The sequence below is a fragment of the Podarcis vaucheri genome (genome assembly GCF_965113315.1).
Source record: "Podarcis vaucheri genome assembly, chromosome: 1".
Taxonomy (NCBI): Eukaryota; Metazoa; Chordata; class Lepidosauria; order Squamata; family Lacertidae; genus Podarcis; species Podarcis vaucheri.
Window position 1 is genome coordinate 42,307,334 of NC_138759.1, and position 26,255 is coordinate 42,333,588.

The following is a 26,255-nucleotide window of genomic DNA, read 5'->3' on the forward strand; positions in this document are numbered from 1 at the left end:
TGGAAGGCAGAAATATGTAGCAAGGGAAACACTACTCTGAAACAAAAGGAACAAGTTTTGGTTTTTTTGGGGGGTGAGGCTAATCAAAGCACACTTATGTTCTTCCATGTGTAGCCTCATTCATGCCACCACAGTTCAAGGCACTTTGAAAAATAAGTACAGTGGTACCTCGGGTTACATAAGCTTCAGGTTACATATGCTTCAGGTTACAGACTCTGCTAACCCAGAAATAGTACCTCAGGTTAAGAACTTTGCTTCAGGATGAGAACAGAAATCGTGCTCCGGCGGTGCGGCAGCAGCAGGAGGCCCCATTAATTAAAGTGGTGCTTCAGATTAAGAACAGTTTCAGGTTAAGAACGGACCTCCGGAACGAATTAAGTACTTAACCCGAGGTACCACTGTAATGATTTCATTTTTAATCTACAATTAATCTACAATTTTGGAAACTTGCTAAGAAAGTTGTTGCAATGCGTTTGGGACCCCTCTTACAAAGACTATAACCAAATTGTGCATTATGGTTCCCCAGATGAAGAAGCAGGTTTCAACTTATATTTGGATATAATTGGATGCCATTTTGAATCAAGATGGCAGGCTGACCCTTTCAAAATGGCACTGACTTTTTTGCTTTCCTGGAATTCCTGAGCAAGACTGGGTATGAGGCTTCTAGTGGTATATTTTCCTTAGAAAGAAAGATGCAAGTCAGGTAAAACAGGTTTTTTTTTTTTTTACCATTACAGATACCTAGTTCTCATTAGCCACAGATGGGCAGCCTGTGGCTTTGAGGCTACATATGGCCCTCAGGTTTTGCTTCCCCAAAGTCCTCTGCTGGTCATTAGTTAAAACATCTAGCAAAAGTGACCTGTTCTCTTCAGCAGCTCAATGGGTGGAGGAAAGTGGGAGACAGGGAGAAAGCAAGAGAAGGGGGAGCCAGAAAGACAAAAATGAAAGGGATGGTACTCTTTGCCTTTGGCTCTTCTTCTTCCCATCACAGTTCATATGTGACCCGATCACTTACCCTCAAGGGTTACATAAAACTTAAAACAGTTGCAGACAACAAAACCAACACACTTTAAAATTCCTATTTGATTTTTAATGTATGAACTGGTAGAACATGAATTAGAATAACATGTTTCGAAAAGTATTCTGTTGATCAGGTGATCTTTTGGTGGTTATAAAGCTATGGCGGACGGGATCAAAAAGTGTGTAACAACATACAGGTTTGCAACAAATGAAAAGTAGATCAGCCATTAATGAAACACCTGCAAATGTTTATCTTGTAATATATATCTATATCTATATCTCCGTGGAGTCAAAATACATCGTTCTTGTTTTTAAATAAATAAAAGTTTCCACTGCATCAGGGTTAGTCTGAAGCTAGAGATTTAGCATATAAAAATACAGAGCAATAATACGGAAAATATATTCTATTATTTACATGCAATGGTCCCATATCTCTCTCTTTGAAAAATAAAAGCATTTTTACAAATTTAACTTATCTTGAAATTTCCAGTAAAATTAGATTTTAAAATACTCAACGGGAACATATGGTACATAATTGTAAAGAAAAACTTAGCATAATCCATTCTTCTTTTTAACAACTGGGAACTTCCCTGAAAGGAAGAAAAGCATTGCTATTCTGCATATCCCCCCCTCTATATTTACATCCATGCAACAAGCATTTCCTCAGCATGTCTGGCAATGCTATTCTGGTAAAAGAGCAGTACATTCTAGATTTATTGATGGGGCAGCTTGCCTTATTAATGTCACTTCCAGAGACAGTTCCCATTTCCACCCCACTCACCACTTTCTCATTGGTCTTATATGTATTTTATACATACTACTGTTTCTTTAACAATATTAATCCTTAGTATCTTTATACTGAGCCCCCCACCCACCCAGTGCCTCAAAACAGCTAATAAATCTTACCTCTTTAATCATTGCAACAGCCTTACTAGGTTGGACCAGTGTTATCATCGCCACCCTAGATGGCAGAATCATAGAATCATGGAATTGTAGAGTTGGAAGGAACCAAAGTGGGTAATAAGGTGCAGACAGGCTAGGATCACGAGACTCCAGATAACCTAAGACTTCCCAGTAAATTTATGATTAAGACCAGTGCTATTTTTCTAGAAAATGAGGCGCCAGAACTCACCATGAATGTTTCCCTAGTTCTCTTATAATGGCAATGGTGCCCATCTGAGAGGTGCTGGAACCAAGTTCCAGCAAGTTCTGGTTGAAAAAGAAGCCCTGATTAGGAGAAAATTTGATCCATTAAGTTATTGCCATGTTCTTAACTACTACACAACCCCTACTGTATTTAGAGGACAAGACATCCAGGCATTTCAGTTTCTTCATGCTTAAAATCTTTATATGCACTGAAAATCTTTATATCAACAGCACTGTCAAGTCTCAGATGTTGCTGCAAGCTCAGGAATTTATTTCATATCACACAAGTGCCTGCTCCTTATGCAATAGTCTGGATTGCATCATTACACAAGGATTGCTGACTTGCCTCTGAAATCTCGGGAACAGGCCCCAGAAGACTGGTTCTCATGGAATGAAGCTTTACGGAATGGCATTGATTTGAACTTCAAATCTTTCAAAGCTGTGTTCGATTAACCAACTCAGGCCCAACCTAGACATCGCACACAATTGAATGCAACTTTCTCACTTTTCTCCCTCTACCAAGGCAGTCCCAGGAGCCTGTGAGTTTGGTGTTGGTGATGGGAAATACCAAGGAAGAGGCTGCTTAACCCTGTCTGGCCACTCCTCCCCAATCCATCTATGATTTCTAATGCAAATGCACATTCAGATATACACCAAGTCCTCAGTTGATGCTACAGCTGCCAAGTAATGCATATGCATGTTCAAACCAGCACTCAAAGTCTGTCACTCTAGGTGTACCTAAGGTCCCCTGCACCCTTAACAAGGAACTTTATTGATCTGTGCCCCCCCCAAATCCCACTTCTCCTGTTGGGGTCCCTTGGCAAGGACCTTTACCAGCACTCCCCCCCAAAAAAATCATTTTCCCCACATTTGATCTCGTCACAACAGTGATGGCACATAACCACACACATCTAAGTCACACACTCCATAGTCTCCAGCTGTCTACCTTCATACCTTCTTGCCATTTCTCCTACTGCTCAACTTCCAGCTCTTGTCTAAACTCATGACATTACAGAGATAACTGGAGACTGATTTCTGGGGTGATTTTTGTGCCCCTTCCCTCAGACCTGTGCTCCCAGTAGAGCTGGCTTTGCCAACTCCTAGACATTCCTCTGTTTTAGCTGCCCTGCCACGGCTACTGTGAGAAATCCAGCCCTTGGCCCTGTTCTGCCTTTGTTATGAGAAATATTGTGACTTTTGACTCCTGGACCGCTTGTGGCGCAGAAGTGGATTGGGGTAAACCTTTCCCAAGCTGCATTAAATGTTGTGCCAAGGCAGTACAGTTGTGCCAAGGCAACGGCAGGGGTTTGCTGCTGGTAGAGTAGCACCAATGCTTGTTATTGTGCTGGCAGTGGGGCTAGGGTCAAACATCATGCCCTTGCATTCTCATGGGATTCTCATACCCAAGTCCTACGTGCGCCTTTGTCAGCATATTGACTCATGGAACTGGGTCATAGGGGAGACACACTAGCTTTCACCCTCAATTTCAGGATGAATTTCCTTTTTAACTATTGGCCTATGAGATCAATTGCGTGCTTAATAATATTTGTTGACTGGCTGGTTGGAAATATCCATGTTTTCCTGACCTTGCTACAGTCTCTGTGGTTTCTGTAACATGCAAATTGGGAAGAGTTGTTTATGATGTTTATTTATTCAAGCACAGAGGAATGTTTTTATTGCATACCAAACAAGGAGGTGATGTAATGCAGCTGAACATCTTGATCTAACTTTCATTGAGGGAAAAATCCATTTGCATTCACTAACGAATTACTACCAAATTGCAAAAAAACACCTGATAAAAACTTTCGTGATAGATTCTAAAAACATTTTATCCATGATTGACACTAACACCTCAAGAGTTCAACTACAAGTGAGATGCGTCACTGAAATATGAGAGGCCCTTCTTTGTTTCCTGCCAGGGGTGGAGATATAGATGATGACAAGAGATAGGGCCTTTTCAGTGACTGCACTGATAATGTGGAATATTTTGACCCACAAAGGAATACACTTAAGTTCTTGTCAGAATGGTTAGAAATGGAAGAGGAACTAAGATGACTTCAAAATTCTATTTTTTTGTTTATCTAGTGCCATCTACGTACATGGCACTTTTCAAATGACGACAGATCCCCGCCCTGAGCAGCTTACAATCTAAAAATCAACACAACAGAGGAAAGGAAGAGAAATGAAGGTAGGGACCAACAGTTATACACACTTGGCTTGGTCATACTAGATATGGGAATGAGGAGGTTATGTGAAAGGCTTCATGGAAAATACAGATTTTGAGAACGGATTTGAAGGAAGAACAAGACATTATAGGAGGAAGAGGGAAAGGGGCATCAAGGGGGAAAGGACAAAATCATTTGAGGGAAGAGGAAGCCTTGGGAAAGGTGACGGTGCTAGAGCTTGATAAGAAAAGATCACCATCAGAGGTACTGTAGAACTGGAGGAGTCAAGTAGAGATGGCAGGAGGATGTCTTACCCAGACCCAGAAAGAGCAGTCTGCACACAGACCAGCTATAGTTAAAACAAACAAACAAACAAACAAACAAACAAACAAACAACCCAAGGGTACCAATTATCACATCCAAAACTGGAGGTAAACACACATAGTTCCTCAAAGTGTTATCTTATCCAGAGTTCTTTGCAGAAGGAACCAAAAGTGTTGCAGAAGGTGGTGGACAACCTTGTATTGTCCCTGGATCAGTGACATGGTCTGGAGACAAAGGAGGCTTAAACCACTTGCAAAATGCTTCAAATAGACATTGAACACAGACAGAGGGCTTCCCATAAACCAGACTTTGCAGATACTGAACTTTGTTGTGTCCATATAGCAGTATTATACAAAAGGATACTTTCAAGTCCTAAATTTAACTTACATTTTTACTCGTTCAGAAGGTACAATTATTGGGCACAATCTGGCAACAACAACATTCATCATAAAGTGTGCTTAAGTTCAAGTGATTTAAATGGGGGAGATTTAAACATGTGGTTTCTCTAATAATAATAATAATAATAATAATAATAATAATAATAATAATTTATTATTTATACCCCGCACATCTGGCTGAGGTTCCCCAGCCACTCTGGACGGCTTCCAATCAAGTGTTAAAAACAATACAGCATTAAGTTGGACTTTTGTGACACAACAAATTGATATTTTGCATTTCCTATCACTTCAAGAAAGCCAACAATAAAAATGACAACACTAAAAGTCGATTAGCAGAGTTCAGTTAATAGACTTCACTAGTCTAGACCATCATCCTTAGGAACAGATATAACTATCCTCCTTAACAAAGAGGTATTTGCATTTTCTTCTATACAGGAAAATTAGTGAGGTCACAAACTGAAACACACATCAGTGCCAGTATATAGTCTGAAGGCACACAAAACCAACACCCTTCTGAAGTTAGGCAGTTTTGGGTCTAGTTAAACACTGTCTTAGGTTCCATGATGGGAAGAAAGATGAGATATACATGTAAGAAAAGCTAATTAATTAATTAATAAATAAATACAATACTATGGAGTAACCCCACCTCCCCAAATTGTGAGTCAACCTCTATATGATTGTGCTGCCAGTCATATTTGATACATTACCTGCGAAAACTTGCCAAAGGCTTATAAGCTAGTGAAGCTGTTTACCTAAGTAAGATGTGTACGCATTATGCAAAACTGGATCCTCTAACAACAAACTTCAGATACCATGTTCTCTGTTTCTGATGAAGTGTCTAAGATGACAGAGGTATGAAAGGCATTTAATCAGATATCTCTGCAAAAAAGAGAAAGCATGTAATTGCTTATGATCTCATATGTGGTAGTAACTGAAGAGGGAAAAGGTAATGTCTTTCTACATTGGGAAATAACTTTGCATATTTGGCATTCTCTTCTCTAGCTGGTTTAGCATTGTGGTTTGGAGTTATTTGCATTTTTTTTTCTAAACTAAAAAAACTGAAGTGGTTGTTAAGACATTTTTCTTGCATAAAGAACTGTTTGTAGAGTAGGGAGTTTGAAGGCTTAAGACGTGTGAATTAAAAATACCACTCATATGAAAACCTAGCTTGATCTGCTTCATATGAAACCTTAAACCTATAAAGCAGCATCGTGAAGCCTTTGGGAAACAGAATGATTTTGTGTGGAACTATTTCTCTGATTTTGGTTCTGTGTTCTGCGTGGGAGACTATTCCCATCCTAGACAGTTCAAATTTGTCTTACTCAGAACGAATGCCAACATTATTCTCAACACACTAGAAGATTCCAGCACTACTTAGAGGCCCAACAGAGGACTTCTGAATGGGAAAACCAGAGCAGCCAGGCCAACAGAAACAATTATTTCTGCTTTCTTGCCTAGCAAGAAATTGAAGATGGGTAACTATTTTATGAAGGGATTGTAAGTACCCATGTCTGTCACATCAAATGGGAAAATCCTGAAAGAAAATTTATATTACATATTCTTTGGAAGGTTTCAATGTCTGTGAAAAACAAAAGTGTTATATGACCAAACTGTGATTCTAATGCTTTTTTTTTTTTAGAATAAAGAGGGAAAGTGTCTACAGCTTTCATAAGAAAGCAACCCTCAATGATGAGTTTAAATTTCCAAATGTAGCAAGAGACAAAAACTGAAAAATAACAGGTACAAGGAACTCTAGCATGGAAACAGGGGAGAGGCACTTATAGCAAAAGCAATGCAAGAATAGGTTCTTCTGGTATGGCAAATCACTTTGGGATAAAAAAATGTTGGATGCAGCCACTCACTAAACCTGTTCATCAAAGAGTTCAAGATTTCAAGCTAACTCTGCAATACTTCATTGTTCAGCTCAGTAGAAATTATACATATTATAATTTATTATTAAGTCTTTGTGAATCGAAATGGAAAGGCAGCTTTTTCTCCATTATACACATCATAATCCATTAGAATATTCTCCTGCTTCTACTTACTAGTTACACAGTGCTGTCAGAATGGTAGGTACAAGTGGCCTAACCTTAAAATAATCAACAAGGACACCTTCAAGGCAGTGAATCTAAGTTTGGCCTCATTGAGAGGCAGAATTTCAATATGAGTAGGAAAATGAGAGTAGCCCTAAACATTTTTTTTTTTAAGAAAAAAAGCACCGAGTCAAGGTATTCTTCTTTGTAAATATTCTTACACTATGCATGAGTTCTGAATCGGGTTTATTTCTATTCTACTTGATTAAGGGGTTTTGTGTGAGCTGAAAGTTTGCATGATCTTTCAACAATATAAACTGTCTCGTTTTCCAAAACAACAGTTGTGCCAATTTGTGTTAGGCAGAAGAAAAACATTATTCTGGCAGACACTGGATGACATAATACACCAGCTAAATAAAATTCTGGTGCTGGAGGAGACTCTTGAGAGTCCCATGGACTGCAAGAAGATCAAACCTCTCCATTCTGAAGGAAATCAGCCCTGAGTGCTCACTGGAAGGACAGATCGTGAAGCTGAGGCTCCAATACTTTGGCCACCTCATGAGAAGAGAAGACTCCCTGGAAAAGACCCTGATGTTGGGAAAGATGGAGGGCACAAGGAGAAGGGGACGACAGAGAATGAGATGGTTGGATGGTGTTCTTGAAGCTACTAGCATGAGTTTGATCAAACTGCGGGAGGCAGTGGAGGACAGAAGTGCCTGGCGTGCTCTGGTCCATGGGGTCACGAAGAGTCGGACACGACTAAACGACTAAACAACAACAACAACAAATAAAATTCACATCACTGAATATTATGCTGTGGATGTTGCTGGTTCAATGCATGTAGCTTGGCACACGTTAAAATGGCTGTATGAGTGCCTCACCACATACCCAGCATGCAGTTCAACTCAGTTACCACATCTTTCATATAGCTTCCAAAAACAGATTGAGCAGTGATGTGGTGAATGTGGATGAAACTATTATATGACTGAGTAGTGAATCAAATTAACTGTTTTCGCCATGCGCTGAACTCTGCGTATTCCCACTTAGCTCACATTCTCAACACACTAGTTTACTGTGGAAATGGCCCTGAATTTCAAGGTGTCATAGCATTTTAAATATCTTTTATTGCATTAGGGAGTAGAATACAAAGATTATTTCCCCCCTAGTTTGCAGCAGGATAGTTAAGTATTAGGAAACAAAAATGCAGAGCATGAGTTGGGACCAGTTGTTTACGTTCCATTTGGATCCATTTCCAGTGCTACTGTAAGTAAACTTTAAATAAACAAAACAATCCAGAAATGGGCTCTGAATAACTGTGAGATGCTAATGGGCTTAGGACAAAAGATTCTTCTCAGACTAAACAGTACTATCAGAACTCGCCAAACAAGAGGGGCGACTGTTATAACAATACTGTAAAAGGAGTTCTGCTAACAGCAACACAGTGGAAATGTATTAATGTACATTCCATACAGCTTTGGCCCAGAGATGTGCAATTTCCCACTGATGGTTCCCACATTCAGTCTCGAATTGGCTACCACAAGAAGACTATCTTAGACTGCTCAAGGCCAGTTGAAGCTGGGAGTCACATTACGGGTCCCCTGACACCCACCCACTCGCCCCACAATCCGTAGCAATGACTACAGCAGCGTTTCTCAAAATGGGAGGAAATGTGCTGGGTTTCCAGCAAGAGATTACAATTTTGCACGCTGTATTGGTAGTAAGATTTAAAAACAATCAAGGCTAAGGACTTCCTTAGCACAAGTAAAACTGGCAATTTCACTGGGTACCATTTTGGGCTTTTAACTGCATCCCGCTTTAATCATCATCTATTATGAAAAGCAGAGGAGATTCAGACAGAGATGAGAGCAACAGTGAAGAGGAAAGATTTGAAAGGAAAACCTGAGGCAATTCCTTATAGTTAACACATACTATAACCATATGCTGCTCCTATTACAAATGCAAAACTCCAGCCGGACAACTGCCTTTAACTGTAGAATGGCCCAAGTGTTTTCCTAGCCTCTGCAGCACAGCTCGCCCATCCAAATAGGTTCACATCCCTTAGCTGAAGGCATGAAGAGGCTGAGGTTTTTCTGCCTCTACACCATCCAGAGTTTCTGGTAAGTTTCTGGTTTTTCTGCCTCTACACCATCCAGAGTTTCTGGTAAGAAAGGAATGTGCTTAGAGTGCTGGACTAGGACCAGGGAGACCTAAGCTCAGCCTTGAAGCTTACTGGGCGACTTTGGGGCAGTCACTATTTCTCAGTCTAACCAACCTCACCAGGGTTGCTCTGTGGATGAAATGAGGAGAAGGAGAGTCATATACACCACCTTGAACACCACCTTGAACTCCTTGAAGGAAAGGTGGGATATAAATGGAAGAATAAGAGGGGCACAGGCAAATACATGTCTCCTTGTTGACAAGAACATTTCACTGCTATCCATCATAAGCTGATCCACAGGACCAGTTTGGTAAGAAAAAAAGGTGATCTAAGTCAGAAAATGGTGGTTCAACTCAGAACATGTTTCACATATTTACAAGGCTGCTCTAAAGAAGAGAGGAAAAACAGCACCAGGGAAGAAGCAGTAAATTCCCGAGGCAGCAGGGCAGAAATCAGATAAACTGATTCCTAGTGAACTGTCCAGAGAAGCTTAAGTTCTAAGCAGTTTAAGATCCAGGGGATTCTATCAATGGCAGATGGAAAAATGAGATGATGAAGGGGAAATAAAAGCCTCCAAAATCACCTACAACAGCTCAGTTTTAAAGCAAATACTGAGAACTTCCACTTGGAATGGGTTTCTCATTCGCTTAGATGCCCACTGGGGCTCATGGGACTTGGAGCTCAACAAATGGAAAATAAGAAGCCAAACGTATAATTTTTGTGTGGACACTGCTTGGCTCCATTGAAACAAGTAAAAGACACCACACATCGCACAGGGTTGCCTTGACATGGGTGCAAATGTATAGGAAAGCAGGGCCGGTCCAAGACATTTTGGCATCTGATGCGAACCACCAAATGGTGCCTCCCCACCAGGGAACAAGGAACGAGTGAAGATCTACACTGGGAACGGGGGGGGGGGGGGGTAAAGATCTACACTGAGAACAAAAGTGGGAGGACAGCACCAGTGCCTCCTATTTAAAAGGCTGCTGTAGAGGCAACATTGGAGGGAGGAACCAAGGAGACGGCAGGCCCAGTCTTTAAGAAGTGTGCAACAGCTGTCATTGCCACCGTGGTGGCGGTGGCAGAGTGCAATGTATTCTTGGGAGGCTGGATCTGCTGCTCCTGTGGATCCTGATGCCTGAGGCAGTCGCCTCATTTTGTCCCATGGGTGGGCTGGCCCTGAGTAAATGTATTTATTGACAGTGCTCACTGGTTGCCTTTCCAATAAAAACTGGCCGATACAATTAGTAGGATCTAAAGATCCTGTGCGCAGAGTCCCATACATCAAATGGGCAGGAGGTGAATATCTTTAACTCACTCTTTCCCCTGGAAATCTGCTCTGGAGACTAGGAGCTGGGAGAGGGAATAAGGAAAACTGGCAAAATCACTTCCCTGCTCCCTTCCATGGGTGGCAGCAGCAGCTTCTGGGTCTCCAGCCCTTCCATTCACAGAAGGGCTACCCTGGACCTAAGCCCTCTTACAAAATAGTAACATACCTAACGGTATTTGAAATATAAGTGATAACTATTTTTTTAAAAAAAATCATACATATTTACTCAGTAGTGCTTTCAAGAGATGAATCAATTTTTGATTATTTCGTTTTTGCTACTCCCCCCACCAGTTCTGGTATATTTAAACATCTGCATTCATTGACTCAAGAGGTTTTACACCTCTATCGCATTGCTTTTAACATACCATTTCCAAATTCTATAAATATACTCTAAGATCACTATCAATATAAATTCAGACTCTTCAAAGTACAATATAAAAAGACAAATTAACGACGGCAAAGCAACTGTAATATTTCACATTATTATTACAGTGTAAAACCAGTGACTGGCTTACAAATAACCTGCTGTGTGCACAGAAGACACTTCTGCTCATGTGGGTGAAAGGGAATGTCACCCCCAACACTGCTCGGGGGGGGGGGGGTCCCTGATTCTCTGAAGTCTGTTTTCAAGAAGAATGAGAAACTCTCTCTGTGTGAATTATGATCCTGCTTCCTGCAAGGACAGGGGCTTTTCTCTTGAGCAATGGGTGTTTTGCATCCAAGCAGATATAAGTTAAAAGATCCCTAAGATATTTGAAACAAACTGTTCCATTCCATAAGCTTTGCAAAGTAAAAAACAATATAGGTTTTCCCCTCTCATTTTCAAAATACAAACACATGCACTTTGCTGCACTGCTGTGATGCTAATCTCTTGATAACATTTTGCACTAAACATGGCTAACTATCATATATCCATGCCAGAAAGTAATTGCACTGAATGAAGTACACTTTTACCACTGGATATTAGTTTGCACTTACCATAAACTGCAGCGTTATTACTTTCCCCTTCTCCATTTTAAGGAAGCTAAGAGAACAGAGCCCTTTCCTACATTTGTAAGTCTAAGGCTGTGTTCATACCATGCCTTTAAGGCACGTTTCCCTTCCCCCAAGAATCTCGGGAACTGTAATTTCCCTTTCACAGAGCAACAGCAGCCTTAACAAACCATGGTTTCCATGGGGGTTTTGCGGGGGGAGGGTGTGTACTTTCTATTTATGGTGCCTATGCAGCCTTAAACTTGCATCTGGCTTGAAGGAGTTTTGCCACCCGCATTCCACACTCACAACCAACTAACATTACAGAGACTGAAATCATTCAACAATTCACCAAGCGGTAAACCTGCACACAACGACTTGGCAGCTATATGGATGCCGAGTCTTACCTGATATGGAGGAGAAAGTTTTCACTCCCCTGCTTCTTTGGATGAGGTGCAGAGGTGTGACAGGATTCACCCCACCACTTGGCAGTACCAGCTTACTGAGTGGTTCCATGCACTTATTGAATGGTCATGGGTACTCATTCGCAGCCTAGTTCAGGCATAGGAAAACTCGGCCTATGTGGTGTAGTGGTTAAGAGCAGTAGTCTCGTAATCTGGGGAACCGGGTTCGTGTCTCCGCTCCTCCACATGCTGCTGCTGGGTGACCTTGGGCTAGTCACACTTCTCTGAAGTCTCTTAGCCCCACTCACCTCACAGAGTGTTTGTTGTGGGGGAGGAAGGGAAAGGAGATTGTTAGCCGCTTTGAGACTCCTTCGGGTAGTGGTAATGCGGGATATCAAATCCAAACTCTTCCTCTTCTTCCAGCTGTTTTGAGACTACAACTACAATCATCCCTGACCACTAGTCCTGTTAGCTAGGGATGATGGGAGTTGTAGTCCCAAAACAGCTGGAGGGCCGAGTTTGCCTATGCGTGGCCTAGTGCCTCCAGCCACATTCTCCAAGCTTTCCTCTTAACAATGTGAGCCGGTGAAAGTAATTGCAGAGCACAAAGAGTTTTAAGTCTCGTTGCTTTCAGTGGGCGAATTAAGCATCTCTTAGATCACTTCAGATGGAGTCAGGGGATTTAAAAGTGCTTTTGGATATCAATATTAGCTTGAGTGCCCACCTGTCCCCAATACAGGCGTCTCCCAAGATCCAGCGGCTTACATCCCTTATTTGCTTCCCCCGCCCACAACTTCCCTATGCATATAACTCAGCTCTTGCAACATCCTGTGGTAAAGTACTGTCTACCAATCCACTGTGATTTGGACCAGTTCAGTCATGGGTAAATTTCACTCATTCATTTTCTGAAAAAAATGATAATACTTGCCAGTGGTAGTTGTGCCTTCATACTGCTAGCATGTGGCTTTTACGTTCTGCCAGTAGCATTAAAGATCTCAAGTCTCTTGTGAGTATTGACATTACATTGCTTGTGAAAGAATACATCAATTAAGATCAATGTCAGTTGAATTACGGTAATTGTAGTGTGGCTGCTGCTAAGTTTTAAATTGTGGGTTACATCAAAATGCCCTTACATTTCAACTGCATAGCTCCATTATAACACACACACATATATTTGATCAGAAGCATGTCACTAAACCTCCACAGGATTTTGTAATAATAATAATAATAATAATAATTTATTATTTATACCCCGCCCATCTGGCTGGGTTTGATCATCATGGTCTGACTACTGTTGCCCTACTCTTTGGCTTTTCTAGACTGTATTGCTACTTTGGTCTGTATTTCTAAAGATGCTGTAATTTTCCTGTTCCTGTACTTCATACAAACACTTTCAATTGTTTTAAGAATTATGTTTCCTTCAGCATAGGAAATTGTAGGGCTATAAATGATAAATGTTTACATTAAGAAGGAAAAGATAAGTTCATTAACTGCATTCTAATGTCTCAATATTTAGGATACTAACTGAATTTCAATGACATTTGGATACCAATAGGAGACATAATATGTGCTGTCTGAGAACCTCGCCCTTGAATTGTGTAAGACAAATAGCATGTTTCATATTAAATCTTTCAAATAGGTTGTTCATACAGTTACATTAACTTCTGATAATAAGAAATTAAAAGTTATTTTTTAAGATAAATGATTGATTCAATTGTGGCACTTTGCCTAGGCCTACTACTAAATATCATTCTCCTGCATTTGTCCTGTAGGTGACAAAAGTTTCCCTTTCTTCCACACTCTTTTCTCAATTTAATTTACCAGACTCCCTTATCATACTTTATTACAAGTGTCCTCTAGGACCCAGAACCCCTGTTCATCTCCTTCTTGGTACACTCTTTAGTTGTTGTGGCAACCATCTGTTAGCCTGTGTTTAAGTATTTATGATATACAGCATTTTATTTTACATAAGAAGAAGAAGAGTTTGGATTTGATATCCCGCCTTTCACTCCCTTTAAGGAGTCTCAAAGCGGCTAACATTCTCCTTTCCCTTCCTCCCCCACAACAAACACTCTGTGAGGTGAGTGGAGCTGAGAGACTTCAAAGAAGTGTGACTGGCCCAAGGTCACCCAGCAGCTGCATGTGGAGGAGCGGAGACTCGAACCCAGTTCTCCAGATTACGAGACTACCGCTCTTAACCACTACACCACACTGGCTCTCCATTTTTCCATTGCAAGGACTGCTCTTTAATTTTAAGGGTGTGATTCTGTAAGTTCTCTCAACTACAGCCTAGAGGGGAGAGATCCTGACATACCTGACAGAGATTCTAAATGGCACTTCACACGAGTCACTTACAGGACCTCAATGGGAGAGCAATGAGGTATTTCTATTCAAAGTCTAGGGAGCAGAGTGTATGAATAATGTATGTTCAAGAGCGCACATATGTCTGTAAATGATCTTTCTCTCACACACATGCACGTATGTACGGGAAAATGTAAACATGTTCTAAAATCAGTTTCACCAAAATGCTGACTATGAAAGAATATAGGCTTTGGTATAGATTAATGATAAATAATGGAAATACATGTTCTACAGCTAGAAGACCAACTATAAATAAAGCATTATTGAATATTGCTAATCTGACCTCATGTTGATACAGAAAGTATTCATTTTGCCATCAGACAAATGAAGAATATAGTATGAACAAAACACCAAACGTTAATGAATGTAGCAGTTAATTATCTATGCCTTATTCAAGTATATATATATACCTTATTCATTCATATTCATTCATATATATATATATATATATATATATATATATATATGAGAGAGTTCTTTCTCCACATGTGCAAAAACAGTATTTCTACTTCCATGGCATTGATTGGGGTTCCTATAAAAATAATCGTAATAAAATACAGAATACATCTGATACACTTAACTTCCACCATTTGCAAGAAGGTAAAGTTAATCCTTTGGATACCATCAAAATCATTTTAAACAGACATTGACTTAGTAAATATTACGGTCTACCAGCACATGAGCCATCCTGCAGAGCTGGCATAAAAGCTATTTAATTCACTGTCTAAAACCCTGCTTTTGCTGTCTTTTACATTAGTGCATTTTGCATAGAGTACTTCAAACAACGTTTAAGAAAAGAACTGCATTTAAGCCACATAAGGAAGAGTTATATAGAACTCTTCATAATTCCCATGTAAACAAACTTCTTATTGTTCCCTCTTCTGCACAAGCCAAGGGATTCAGAAGTCTTTTGAGGATTGTCTGAGGAAGAGAACAGCAAAGCAGAACTTCCTAACATCTAAAATAAGGTGCTCTCTAGGGAATGGGCAGAGGGAAGCATCATGCAAGGTATTAAGTCACACTGCGATTATGTTCATGTGTCTTCTTTCAGTTGGTGGTTGCACTGGCTTCCTTCTGACGTAGCCTCTCTTTCTGTTGTTTAAGAAAAAAAAGGAACTTTATTATCATTCTTCTCTTTAATTTTCCATCTGTTCTCAAATTGCACAGAGTATGTGGTCTAGTACACTTGAAGAATGGAGCAGTCCAAAACCAAAGTAGACATAAGCTTTTTCTTTTCTGAAAATTAATTCCTGAAGTGCCAAGCCAAGACAATGGCAAGCTTTATACAAGCATACTTAGGTTTGCATCTAAGTCACACCCAGAGTAGACACACTGAAATACAGTGGTACCTTGGGTTACAGACGCTTCAGGTTACAGACTCCGCTAACCCAGAAATAGTACCTTGGGTTAAGAACTTTGCTTCAGGATGAGAACAGAAATTGCGCGGCGGCAGCAGGAGGCCCCATTAGCTAAAGTGGTACCTCAGGTTAAGAACAGTTTCAGGTTAAGAACGGACCTCCAGAACCTCTTAACCCGAGGTGCCACTGTAAATGAATGCAAAGGAGTCATGACAAACTTATTGATTTTAATGTATCTACTCTGAGTATGACTTACCTGGATACAAACTTAGCCTCTCATATCATCCTAAATATATGCCACTGTATTCTGAAATGCCTTTATAGTTAACATTAGCTAATATTGCACAGCCACAAAATATTAGTAATGTGAATGCAAACAAGAATACTTGGGGAGGGATTAATGTCTCTAGTTACAGAAGTAGATTTTTTATTTTTTAAAAAGAGAAATGTACTGGAGCTGATTTTAGCAGGGGCATCCCTTTCCCACAAAGTGGGACAATACTGTAGTGGTTTCTCATTGCACATACGGAGAGGTCCCTTGATAAAAGGAAACTGTAATAAACCATGATTGTGTGGGGAACCTTGGGTACATAGAAGTTGTGGACTAAAGCCAGTATAGACCAGATAAATTGGCTCACACTCTTCCTTAGGCCAAACTGATAAATGACCATCTCCCCTCCAGGATCACCCCTTTATACCAGACTGTACCAATAATAAATGGCACAAGCATGATTTAAGCACAGTTGGTTGTTTTCCCCCCTCAAATATTGCTGCTAAATTGGATCCACCTTAATTTGGCAAGCCAGCACTGGTTGCATCCAAATATGGCAAAAGAATTTTCCATTTGTCTGTGCACAAATAGAAAAGACAGCAGCCTATACTGGAGAAAACCCAGGAAGCAAGGCTCGTTCCTAGATAAACAGGGTGACAAATGTAGGAAAAGGCCGAAAATAATGCCCTATTTGCTGCCATTTCAATCTGCTCTCCCCTCTCATCCCCTTCAGAAATGTGATGGAATTTCTAGGAGCACACGTTGTAAAAGCAGCCCTTGAGATTATTCAGAGTACAGAATGCAGCAGGAAAGAAGAACACCAATGGGTCAGAGACAAGTGACGAAACCGAGACAGCTCCTGAGGACTGATTTCCCCCCCATGCAGACTAGTTTTCCTGGCAAAGGTCTGTGCATGGACATATTGAATTTAAAATTGCAAAGGCTTTTGAATTGACTCCCAGTCACTGCTTCAATCACTCAAACAATATTACTTGAATATATGTACTTTGGGATTGGAAAGGACATGGTAGTAAATTGCATTTGAATGGACTAAAACATGCATCCTATTAGCTGTTTTTAAAAGCAAACTAGAAGACAAAGCCATTCCAAAAACACATCATACCAGGCTGGCAGTAGGGTTGATTTTCTTTGTTTCCACTTTCTTTTCTGCAGTTAACTTGTTCACTGTTTGTTGAGCCATTTTGAGTCTGAAACAAAATACACACAACAAATCTTACTGGAGCCAAAGAAATGGTACATATCCAGCATATGCAAGCTGCTTTCAGGAGCGCTTAGTTGTTGAATATGAATAAGGCTGTGTACACATGATACCTTTATAGCATATTCAAAGCATATTTCCGTTCTCAAAGTATCCTGGGAACTGTAGCTTATCAAAGGTGCTGCGAACTGTAGCTCTGTGAGGGGAAAATTGCAGTTGCCAGGATTAAGGAGGCAGGGAGAGGGGGGAAATGTGCTTTGAGTGGGTTTAAATGGTATCATGGGCTTACAAAGCCAGTGTGCAAACAAACAAGACAGTATCAAGCCTGAAAGGTTGAAAGGGAACGGTACGCCCCTCTCTGAAAGGCTGGAGAAGATGTTAAGAGCAGAGGCTACAACTATTAGAAGTGGCACAGTGCAAGGGCTGAAAGAGAAAAGCACCATGGCGCCAATAGCAGCATTTCCGCTTGCTTCTCTTTCTATAGACCCAGCCTGGGATGTTTCCTGATCATTGTGTTGTCTGACAGAATACTGGAATCAAGCTTTCATATACATTTGTGATTTATGAAGTTTACATGTTGTTTTCCTGTCCTCTGAAGGGTGCCAGTGTGGTGTAGTGGTTAAGAGCGGTAGTCTCGTAATCTGGGGAACCGGGTTCGCGTCTCCGCTCCTCCACATGCAGCTGCTGGGTGACCTTGGGCTAGTCACACTTCTTTGAAGTCTCTCAGCCCCACTCACCTCACAGAGTGTTTGTTGTGGGGGAGGAAGGGAAAGGAGAATGTGAGCCGCTTTGAGACTCCTTAAAGGGAGTAAAAGGCGGGATATCAAATCCAAACTCTTCTTCTTCTTCTGCAGTAATATGAGAAAGCTTATTCCTTTAGCAGCACTTTGTATTCTTGCAATTTTCACTGGTTAATATGCTTTATTACCTTACGCACACTACCTAAAGATTTTTTTATAAAAAAAACCTACACTGCTTGTCAAAATGGTGCCCATACAGCTGTTCAGTGTTTGTGACTTCATTATTCTTGCTTAAGGAAAGAGTCACATTACTTTCCAGAGGTCTTATTTCAAACCATACGTACACAGTGTGCTGATAAGAGATACAGAAATGCACTCCCCGTTAATTAAGCATTCAGTGATTAAATCTCAAAGGCTTAACATACTATTGTATGTGACTAATGTTGGTCAGATTTCTTCTCCCTTCATACTTAGTACAAACATAAAACCTCCACACGTTACAGGGATTATAAATCTTCCCATGAACTGCTCTTCATTTTTGCATAACGTTCTTAAGCTTTAAAATGCATTGAGAAATTATGTCCCTGGATGACATGGCGCTGCAAGACCCAAACAAAAGTATCACGGTTGGCTTTCATTTAAAAAGTTCAATGAATATGTAGCTTATATAGCCTTTAATTAATCTACTAACTGTTAGAAGCGTAAGTCCGGCTCACACATAATGCTACATGGGGGGGGGGCAACCTGTGTCCTTCCAGATGTTGCCAGACTACAATTCCCATAATCTGTGACAATTGGCCTTGCTGACTGGAGCTGAAATCCAACATCTGGAGAATCATAGGTTCCCTATCTGCACAAGGAGAAAGCAGCTGCCATAAACCTCAGGCTCCTGTACTTCCCGATATCGCTCCTCATCCCACAAGTCCAGGAAAAGGATTTCTGGCACAATTTAGTTTCACTTTCTACTTGGGTTATCATTACATAGGAAGCAGGGATTATGGCTTAAAACAAACTTTAGCCAGTTTCTGAACAGGTCAATTTCAGACCATGCATTATGAAGCTGACTTGTTAAACCACAGTCTCTGATTTATAGGAACAAGTTGGGGTTTGCAGAAAGTGAATTTGTGCTCACCTTAATTGTTGTTTTTACTAGAAACTGAGAATCCTGTGGCCCACCACTTCTCTTTGCATCTTCAACAGCATAAACTCAGGATCTCATAACAGTTAAATCATAACTAAACATAACTATGAATCAGGATCAGCCCAAGATTGTCCTAGTCCAGCATCCTTTGAAAGAATCATCGCAATCAGTGAGCTCTAGGTAGCCAACTGGAGACTGGCCAATGGTTCACCACCAAAGTCTATTTTTTGCCTGGCCTCAGCATCAGGAAGCAATCTTGTCAAGCTGGGATACTGCTCCAATATAAGTTAATAGAATATGGAGAAAACTACAGTTCTGGATCCAATACAAAACTCAAAATCAAGCAGATAAGGCTACTTCTTCACATGACTTTTTTAAAATCTTGACTGGTGCCAGTGTTTGGATATTGTGACCACTTTCCTGTATCATAACTTGGGCTAAAGTAAGGTTTTTACTTCTATTTTCCATGTGTATGTGAAACTTTAGGGACAGCTTCATGTTTATTCCCTCAATACATTCAAGAACTTTATGCTACACATTTTAGCATTTCCATGAATGAATGGCCTTATATTCTTTTTGTAAACAATTTCAACAACTGAACAGAATAGTTAGAACAGGACTCAAGGCATTATAGTGCCATTGAAAATAACATGGTCGTAATAAACCATAGTGTTCTGTTTATCATTTTGGTTGCAGATACTTTACAAACAGATGTTTTATGGGTATATGCAAAGTGTTAAAAAATTCTCAATATCATATAAACATAACTGAGGTTATTTTGTGAATAATTTTGCATGTATCAAAAATAGAGCTGTGAGTTTTGGTAACTCTTTCCAGTTTTAGATTTAACCGGCTTTAATAATTTGGTGTCATCTGTTCAGCATAACATGCAAACTACATTTTTTGTTGTGAGAAGTGATACTAACTAGGGTTTGCAGCCTATTTAATCCACAGAGCAACATCCCCTCTTAATTCATATAATTAACTTTTTTGAACTTTTAGGAAGGGACTGTAACACTACTGCGTTGCATTGATCTGTGAGTGATGCAGCCGGGACCCACTTTCCATTCAAGACAATTCCCATTAATATTTTTTGAATCTTCAGTTAAAATGGAGGGGGAGGGAGGCAAAGAATCTTAAGGAATGCAGTTAGTTTAAACCATGAAATCTGACCATATGTAAGGGGAATCCGTTCAAAAGAAGATTTAGGATCACTCATCATGGTGCAAAGAAGGTCAAAATACGCAAACGAATTGAGAAGAAAGGTTGCTGGTGTCAGAAATAATATTAACACACTTTTACAACTGTTGTGTATTGCCATGCCGTGTGGAAAACCACAACTCAAAGCAACAGAAAAAGTAGAGTTCTGTATTTCAAAAAAACCTTAAACCACCTGATTATTTGCTTCAGAAAAAAAGAACAAAACACACAGCAATTGAGTTTTGGGTAAGAAGTTAAATTAACTTCAAATGTCCCTACCAAATTCTGTTCTGAGGGATCACATTTTCAAACCTATATATTTTCAGATTAAATGCAAGAACCAGAGCTATTTTGAAAAAAAATAATTATACAAATGAACTGTAGAAGTTCAAATGAGCCTTTTTTTAAAAAAGTAACTTTGCGTCTATAAAGTAAAAGAATAATTTTCACCTTTACAAGAACATACATAGTTGTGCCAAGGGTTAGGAAGAAAAAACACTGCTTACTTAACCCTGTGGCCTCTTCTCATTCCCAACATAGAGGGAGGAAAGAATAGGAATTAAGCCATGAAGTGATCCGATACCCAGAGACTGATTATTAGCCACAGACGGCTTCCTTGCTGGCGCAGCAACCAGTAGATTGGACCTTAAGTCAACAAGTGCTATTAAGTGCTTGTTGGCACTATACATCACCGTATTAAATTCCAAGTTGATGATCTGTATTTATGGGATGTGTAAAGGATGCTACGGTATACTTTGCAGTATGTTATTGAATAGGGTTACTAGCTTGTTGAGGCCGTTGTGTTTTTCAATAGATACAAGCTGTAACTGACATTGTTCTGTTCTGTGGTAAGCTCAATGCTTGTTTTCAAACTGAAGCTTGGAATGTATATTACTTTTTTGTGGAGGATACTTTTTTTGGGGGGGGGGCTTTATGTCAGGTCCACATATAATGCCAAACTACGACATGGCACAATAGAAATGAGCTTGTGTGTGCCTCCCTCTCCTTGTCTGCTCTTCTTACTTACTTACTTCCTGGTTGACTGCATACCACGTTCGCCATTTCATACCTTACATCAGCATGGCATGTTTGGCACTTGCCCTCAAAACCATGATTTCAGGCTGCAAACTAAAGAGTTTCCCCACAAATCAGAAAGCAGCTAATTAAGTGGAGTTTCAGCAAAGGCTCAGTCACGTAATGTGAGACATGCAAACTGACATCTATTGTATGAAAATCCATTGTGACTTATCTGAATTCGTGAGACATGCGAAGAATACCAACCATATATTTATTTTTAAAAGCACCGATATCATTCTGTACATGCTTCTGTAGATAAGACCACACATCCCCACCCCTGCTGCCCCATGGTTTCAGGAGGGAGATGAACAGATTTTTCAGAGACTACAGTACTAAGAATGGCCTTTTACATATGTATGTGACTACAGCAGCTAGAATGCTGTATGCACAGAAATGGAAAGAAGAGACGGTTCAAATGAAGGAGGAATGGCTTTTAAAAGCAATAGAATATGTGCAAATGGCAAAGCTGACAGCAGTATTAAGAGATCGAAATGATGAACCTTTTTAAAAAAAGAATGGAGGCCATTTTGGACTACAGTAGTACCTCGGAAGTCAAATGGAATCCACTCCGGAAGTCCGTTCTACTTCCAAAGCATTCGGAAACCAAGGCGTGGCTTCCGATTGGCGGCAGGAAGTTCCTGCAGCCAATTGGAAGCTGTGGAAACCCCGTCGGATGTTCAGGTTCCAGAGAACGTTCGCAAACTGGAACACTCACTTCCAGGTTTGCGGTGTTCGGGAGCCAAAACGTTCGACTCGCAAGGCGTTCGCGAACCAAGGTATGACTGTATTTGAAAAAAACACTAGTCAAATGAAATCATGGGCAAGATTTGAGAAAGGAACAATGGAAGAAAAATGATAAAGTAATTATATTAGAGGGCTTTCCATAACAGATAAGTTTGATATATAACACAGTAGAAAAGGGTTTGAAAAAAAACACTGTGGAAGTGTGGGTGGGAAGTGAATGCATGAAACAATGTAACTATTTAATTTGAAGTCAATTTGGGGGGGAAAGGAAATTTGATAAAAATTATATTATATAAAGAATACTAACAATGGCCTGTGAGTGGATGCTCCCACAGATGGAAGGCAGGGAAACATTCTCTCACCCCTTTACAGTCCCCAGTAATTCCCCAAAAGTGCCCTTCAGAAAAGTGTTGGAGATGGTAGAATGGGTTCCAGGGGAAATTAGTGTAAATTCTTTCCCATCACTTCTGCCATCGGGAGCCTGCACTGGATTAAAGGCTCTTCTGTGAATGAAAGGAGCCCTTCCACTTGCAGGAGGGCAAGTCTAGATTCAAGTCTTTGTAACTGTAAGTGGCTTTCCAAAAGACTATCTATGCAAATGTCCAATATACTGCATTTTCACAACTGGGAAAATGCAATACTCCTATAACAGCGGTGCTCCGTTAAAGGAGAGCGGCTGCATCATCCACAATAGCTGAATATACTTTTATTATATAAGAAATCTGATGAAGCAGAAAAGCCCTCAACACTCCAATGGCTGATTTTTTTATATCCATACGCAAATCAGGACTGACTAAAAGTCACTACAGATTAAAAATAAGCCCATGAAAGTGACCGTGTAAATTGACCCTAAAACGGTGTCACATCCCTGTGGTATTGAGAATACCGCATGGTACTGAGAGTAAGATAATACTTTTCAGCTACTTCATTCAAAATTTTCACTCAGCTGAGCAAAACAGCCATACCAAATTTATGACTGTTGGGTACACGTAATATATTTCTGCTGTATCCTTTTCATGTAATATTCATGTAATATTTATGTTCCTGAGGTAATCCAGGAATTTCATCTTAACTGCCTTTTGATTTAAGTAGTAAGTATGTTTGCTAGTTATATATAATGTTTGTACCTTTGAGTACCCTCAGATTCCTGTATGCTATGCAGATTTTGTCTTGGGGCGAAAATCAGCTATATTACACAGGCAGCTAATTTATTTTCATGGTAGGTTAAGTGTAGGGCAGCATGGTTAAAGTGTTTCCTCTTCTAAAATGTCTGATAAAAATCTAATTAGATTTCTACACTTTTCTTACATTAAAAGTCAAGTAGTTTTCAGACAAAACAAACCCTTGCAGCCTAGCCCATTGGTTAAAGCTACCATTAACTTGCTTTTTCTTAGTCCGCTAAGAGATGTTGCACTGTCCTTTGAATAACCTCAAAATACTCTAGTAGAACCAATAGTGCCAATAATGTTTGATGTCTTACTATGTCTTAATTTGGTGGAAGGCGCCTAGAGTGGCTGGGGAAACCCAGTCAGATGGGCACCACCATCATCTCATAATTGACAAGTTGGCAAAATAGGATCATTTTGTTGCTAGATGGGCATCCTGTATAAAATTTTGCAAACTTGCCTCTGTTCACATTTGTGTTTTAAAATGTTGTAAAGAAAAGAACAAAAATTATCAACTATTTGAATCATCAGGTACGGTGGTACCTTGGTTCTCAAACGTAATCCGTTCCGGAAGTCCTTTCGACTTCCTAAATGTTTGCAAACCAAGGCGCAGCTTCCGATTGGCTCAGGCACCCAGGAAACAATAGCTAACAACCACATCGGACGTTCAGCTTCCGAAAAACATTCAAAAACTGGAACACTTACTTCTGGGTTTTTGGCATTCGGGAGCCGAAATGTTCGAGTACATTCAAGAACCAAGGTATTTAACCTTTCTTAATCTAGCTGAATGAAACTATTTTTGTGTCTCTTTATTTGACATGTAAACTCTTGTTTATGAAGATGTGCATTGCAAAAAAATTACTAAGGATTCACTGTAATTCTTTCTGGTTGGCCACTGTGAGAACAGGATGCTGGATTAGATTGGAAGTTGACATGTGTAGAGGGAGCCTTTGTTTTTTGGCACAGGGCGTTCAAACATGCAAACCTTCCTTCTTCTCTCTGAGGAATTTTAAATGCTGCAGTCCAAGAAATAGTTACAGCTTGGGTGTATAAACTGGCTCCTTTTCTATTCTGCTGAGGTTATGAAAACAATATGATTACACTAAAATACACCTTAGGAAAATAATTGTTTTTCAAGACATAATGGTTATTTCTCAGTTCTCTAAATGTGTTTCTTCCTGGAAAATACGGCTGGCAAACTGTCACTCATACTTTGTAAAATAACAACCTCTAAAGGGTCATGGTTTTCTAAGCCATTTGAATGTGATAAAGAAACAACTCATCTGTCATTCAAACTTATATACTTGACATCAGTTATTCATTGTCTTCATGAATCATCTACAAGTTGAACTGAGAATAAACTGAAACCTTTAAAGGCTAAAAGTAATCTAATGAAGTCATTAGTAAATAAACACAAGCCCCACCAAAGTATATGAATAAAATTCATATGTTAAGAAGGAAAAAACAAACCATTCATTCTCATGACAAAATATATGCAAGTCTTATCCTGCTACTCAAGAAGGCTAATCCAGACTCAAAACAGCATATCCAAAATCACATATTTTACTCTGAATTTATTAATATGGAATTCATCACTCCCTCTAGACTCATTGTCTTTCACTTCTTAAGAGCCTGACCTGTTTAAAACTGATTTTGGTTATATGCTTTAAAAGACTTGGAGAACTGCTCCACAGTCAGAAGCAGTACCCAGCATTGGAAACTGCAAGAGGGGAGAGTGCTCTTGTGATGGGAAACATAGACACCTGACTGACCACCGTGAGAACAGGATGTTGGACTGGAAGGGTCATTGGCCTAATCCAGCAAACTTTTATTATATTCTTAGGTACTCCTGACATTTGAGGAAGTGATAGCATCACATCCACAGTAGAGTTGTCTTTGCAGATCCTGTTCATATTGTATCAACTTTCCCAGTGAAATATACTCTGAGTCGAGAGTGGATTTCATGCTCTTTATTCAGCTCATAGTGGTGAGGAGGAGTGAATGTCCCCTCAAAGTATCTGCTTTATATAATTTTTTTACACAACGGGCTGCACGTGATTGGCTAATTCCGGAATTCTGTAGGCCAATCAGGTTGTGGATTCACTTGAATCTGGAGCCGGATTGGGTGGCTCCTGCAGACCAATCATACTGCTGCATTGTTCTAGGACCAATCAGACTGCTGCATTCTGAATCCTATTGTTCTAGGACCAATCAGACTGCTGCATTTTGGATCCTATTGTTCTAGGACCAATCAGACTGCTGCATTTTGGATCCTATTCAACTAGTACATAACACCCAGTAACAGCAGGTGGAGTCTATTTCACATTCCAAAATTCCAGCTTTTCTCACTGTCTGCAGTTTTCCATTTCAGTGTTGGGTGAAAAAAGTGAAACAAAATCCAAATATTTCTTCTCCTTGCACTCTCTCGTGCAAGGGGAAGCATGAGAACTGCTGCAGAACCTTCCTGTTACACGATGCAAAGACTCTTCTACAAATGTTTGCAGCAGCCCTCCGTTATGCTTGATTCTTTAGTTCACCCAACATTTGGAGGAGATACACTGAGCAACACTGTCCCCTAGCAAACATGTTCCTTGAAATGGCAAGCAAAATTCACTTGCTCATAAGTAGATCTACTCAAGTAACAAATTGCAAAAAATTCTAAAATGACCAATTTCACTTTAGAAGTATCTCCCCCCCCCCCAGCATTTTCCCTCTTAGCAGCGAAACTGACTATTCTAGAAGACTGCTGCTTGTGACAAAGGAATCAGCAGATCTATGTGTATAATTAGTATGACAATTTACTGGATTATCTCTATCTGCATCTAATTTAAAATTGCATGCTAAAGGATATTTAAGCTTCTAATGTTGAGCCTGATTAACACTGCTGTTTCATACAGAAGGCCAACTAACTGATAAATGATTCAGATTCCGGAGTAACAATTATTCCTTTATATTCTTAGTACACAAAATAACAGACCTCAAAATATAAAAAGTATCAAGTTTATGATTTCTGTTTGTACATATTAGG

The 26,255-nt window shown here is 39.9% G+C and overlaps 1 protein-coding gene and 1 long non-coding RNA gene across 5 annotated transcripts in view; both read right to left on the minus strand.

Annotated features, from left to right (window-relative positions):
* Positions 1-1,068: 1,068 nt before the first annotated feature.
* LOC309542660 lies at positions 1,069-13,915 on the minus strand. The gene is made up of 2 exons (XR_014224343.1): positions 7,869-13,915; positions 1,069-7,496 (listed from the first exon to the last, which is right to left on the minus strand). It is a non-coding gene; the product is annotated as an uncharacterized lncRNA (long non-coding RNA).
* Positions 13,916-15,098: 1,183 nt separating this feature from the next.
* The window catches only part of FMN1 (formin 1), a 156,558-nt gene continuing 145,401 nt past the window's right edge, over positions 15,099-26,255 (minus strand). For all 4 annotated transcript variants that reach the window (XM_082239372.1, XM_082239370.1, XM_082239371.1 and 1 more), the window contains 2 exons: positions 17,064-17,148; positions 15,099-15,403 (listed from right to left, as the gene is read on the minus strand). In XM_082239372.1, the coding sequence (XP_082095498.1) occupies positions 15,359-15,403; positions 17,064-17,148 (130 nt within the window). In that variant the 3' untranslated portion in view covers positions 15,099-15,358. The remainder of the gene's footprint in view (positions 15,404-17,063; positions 17,149-26,255) is intronic.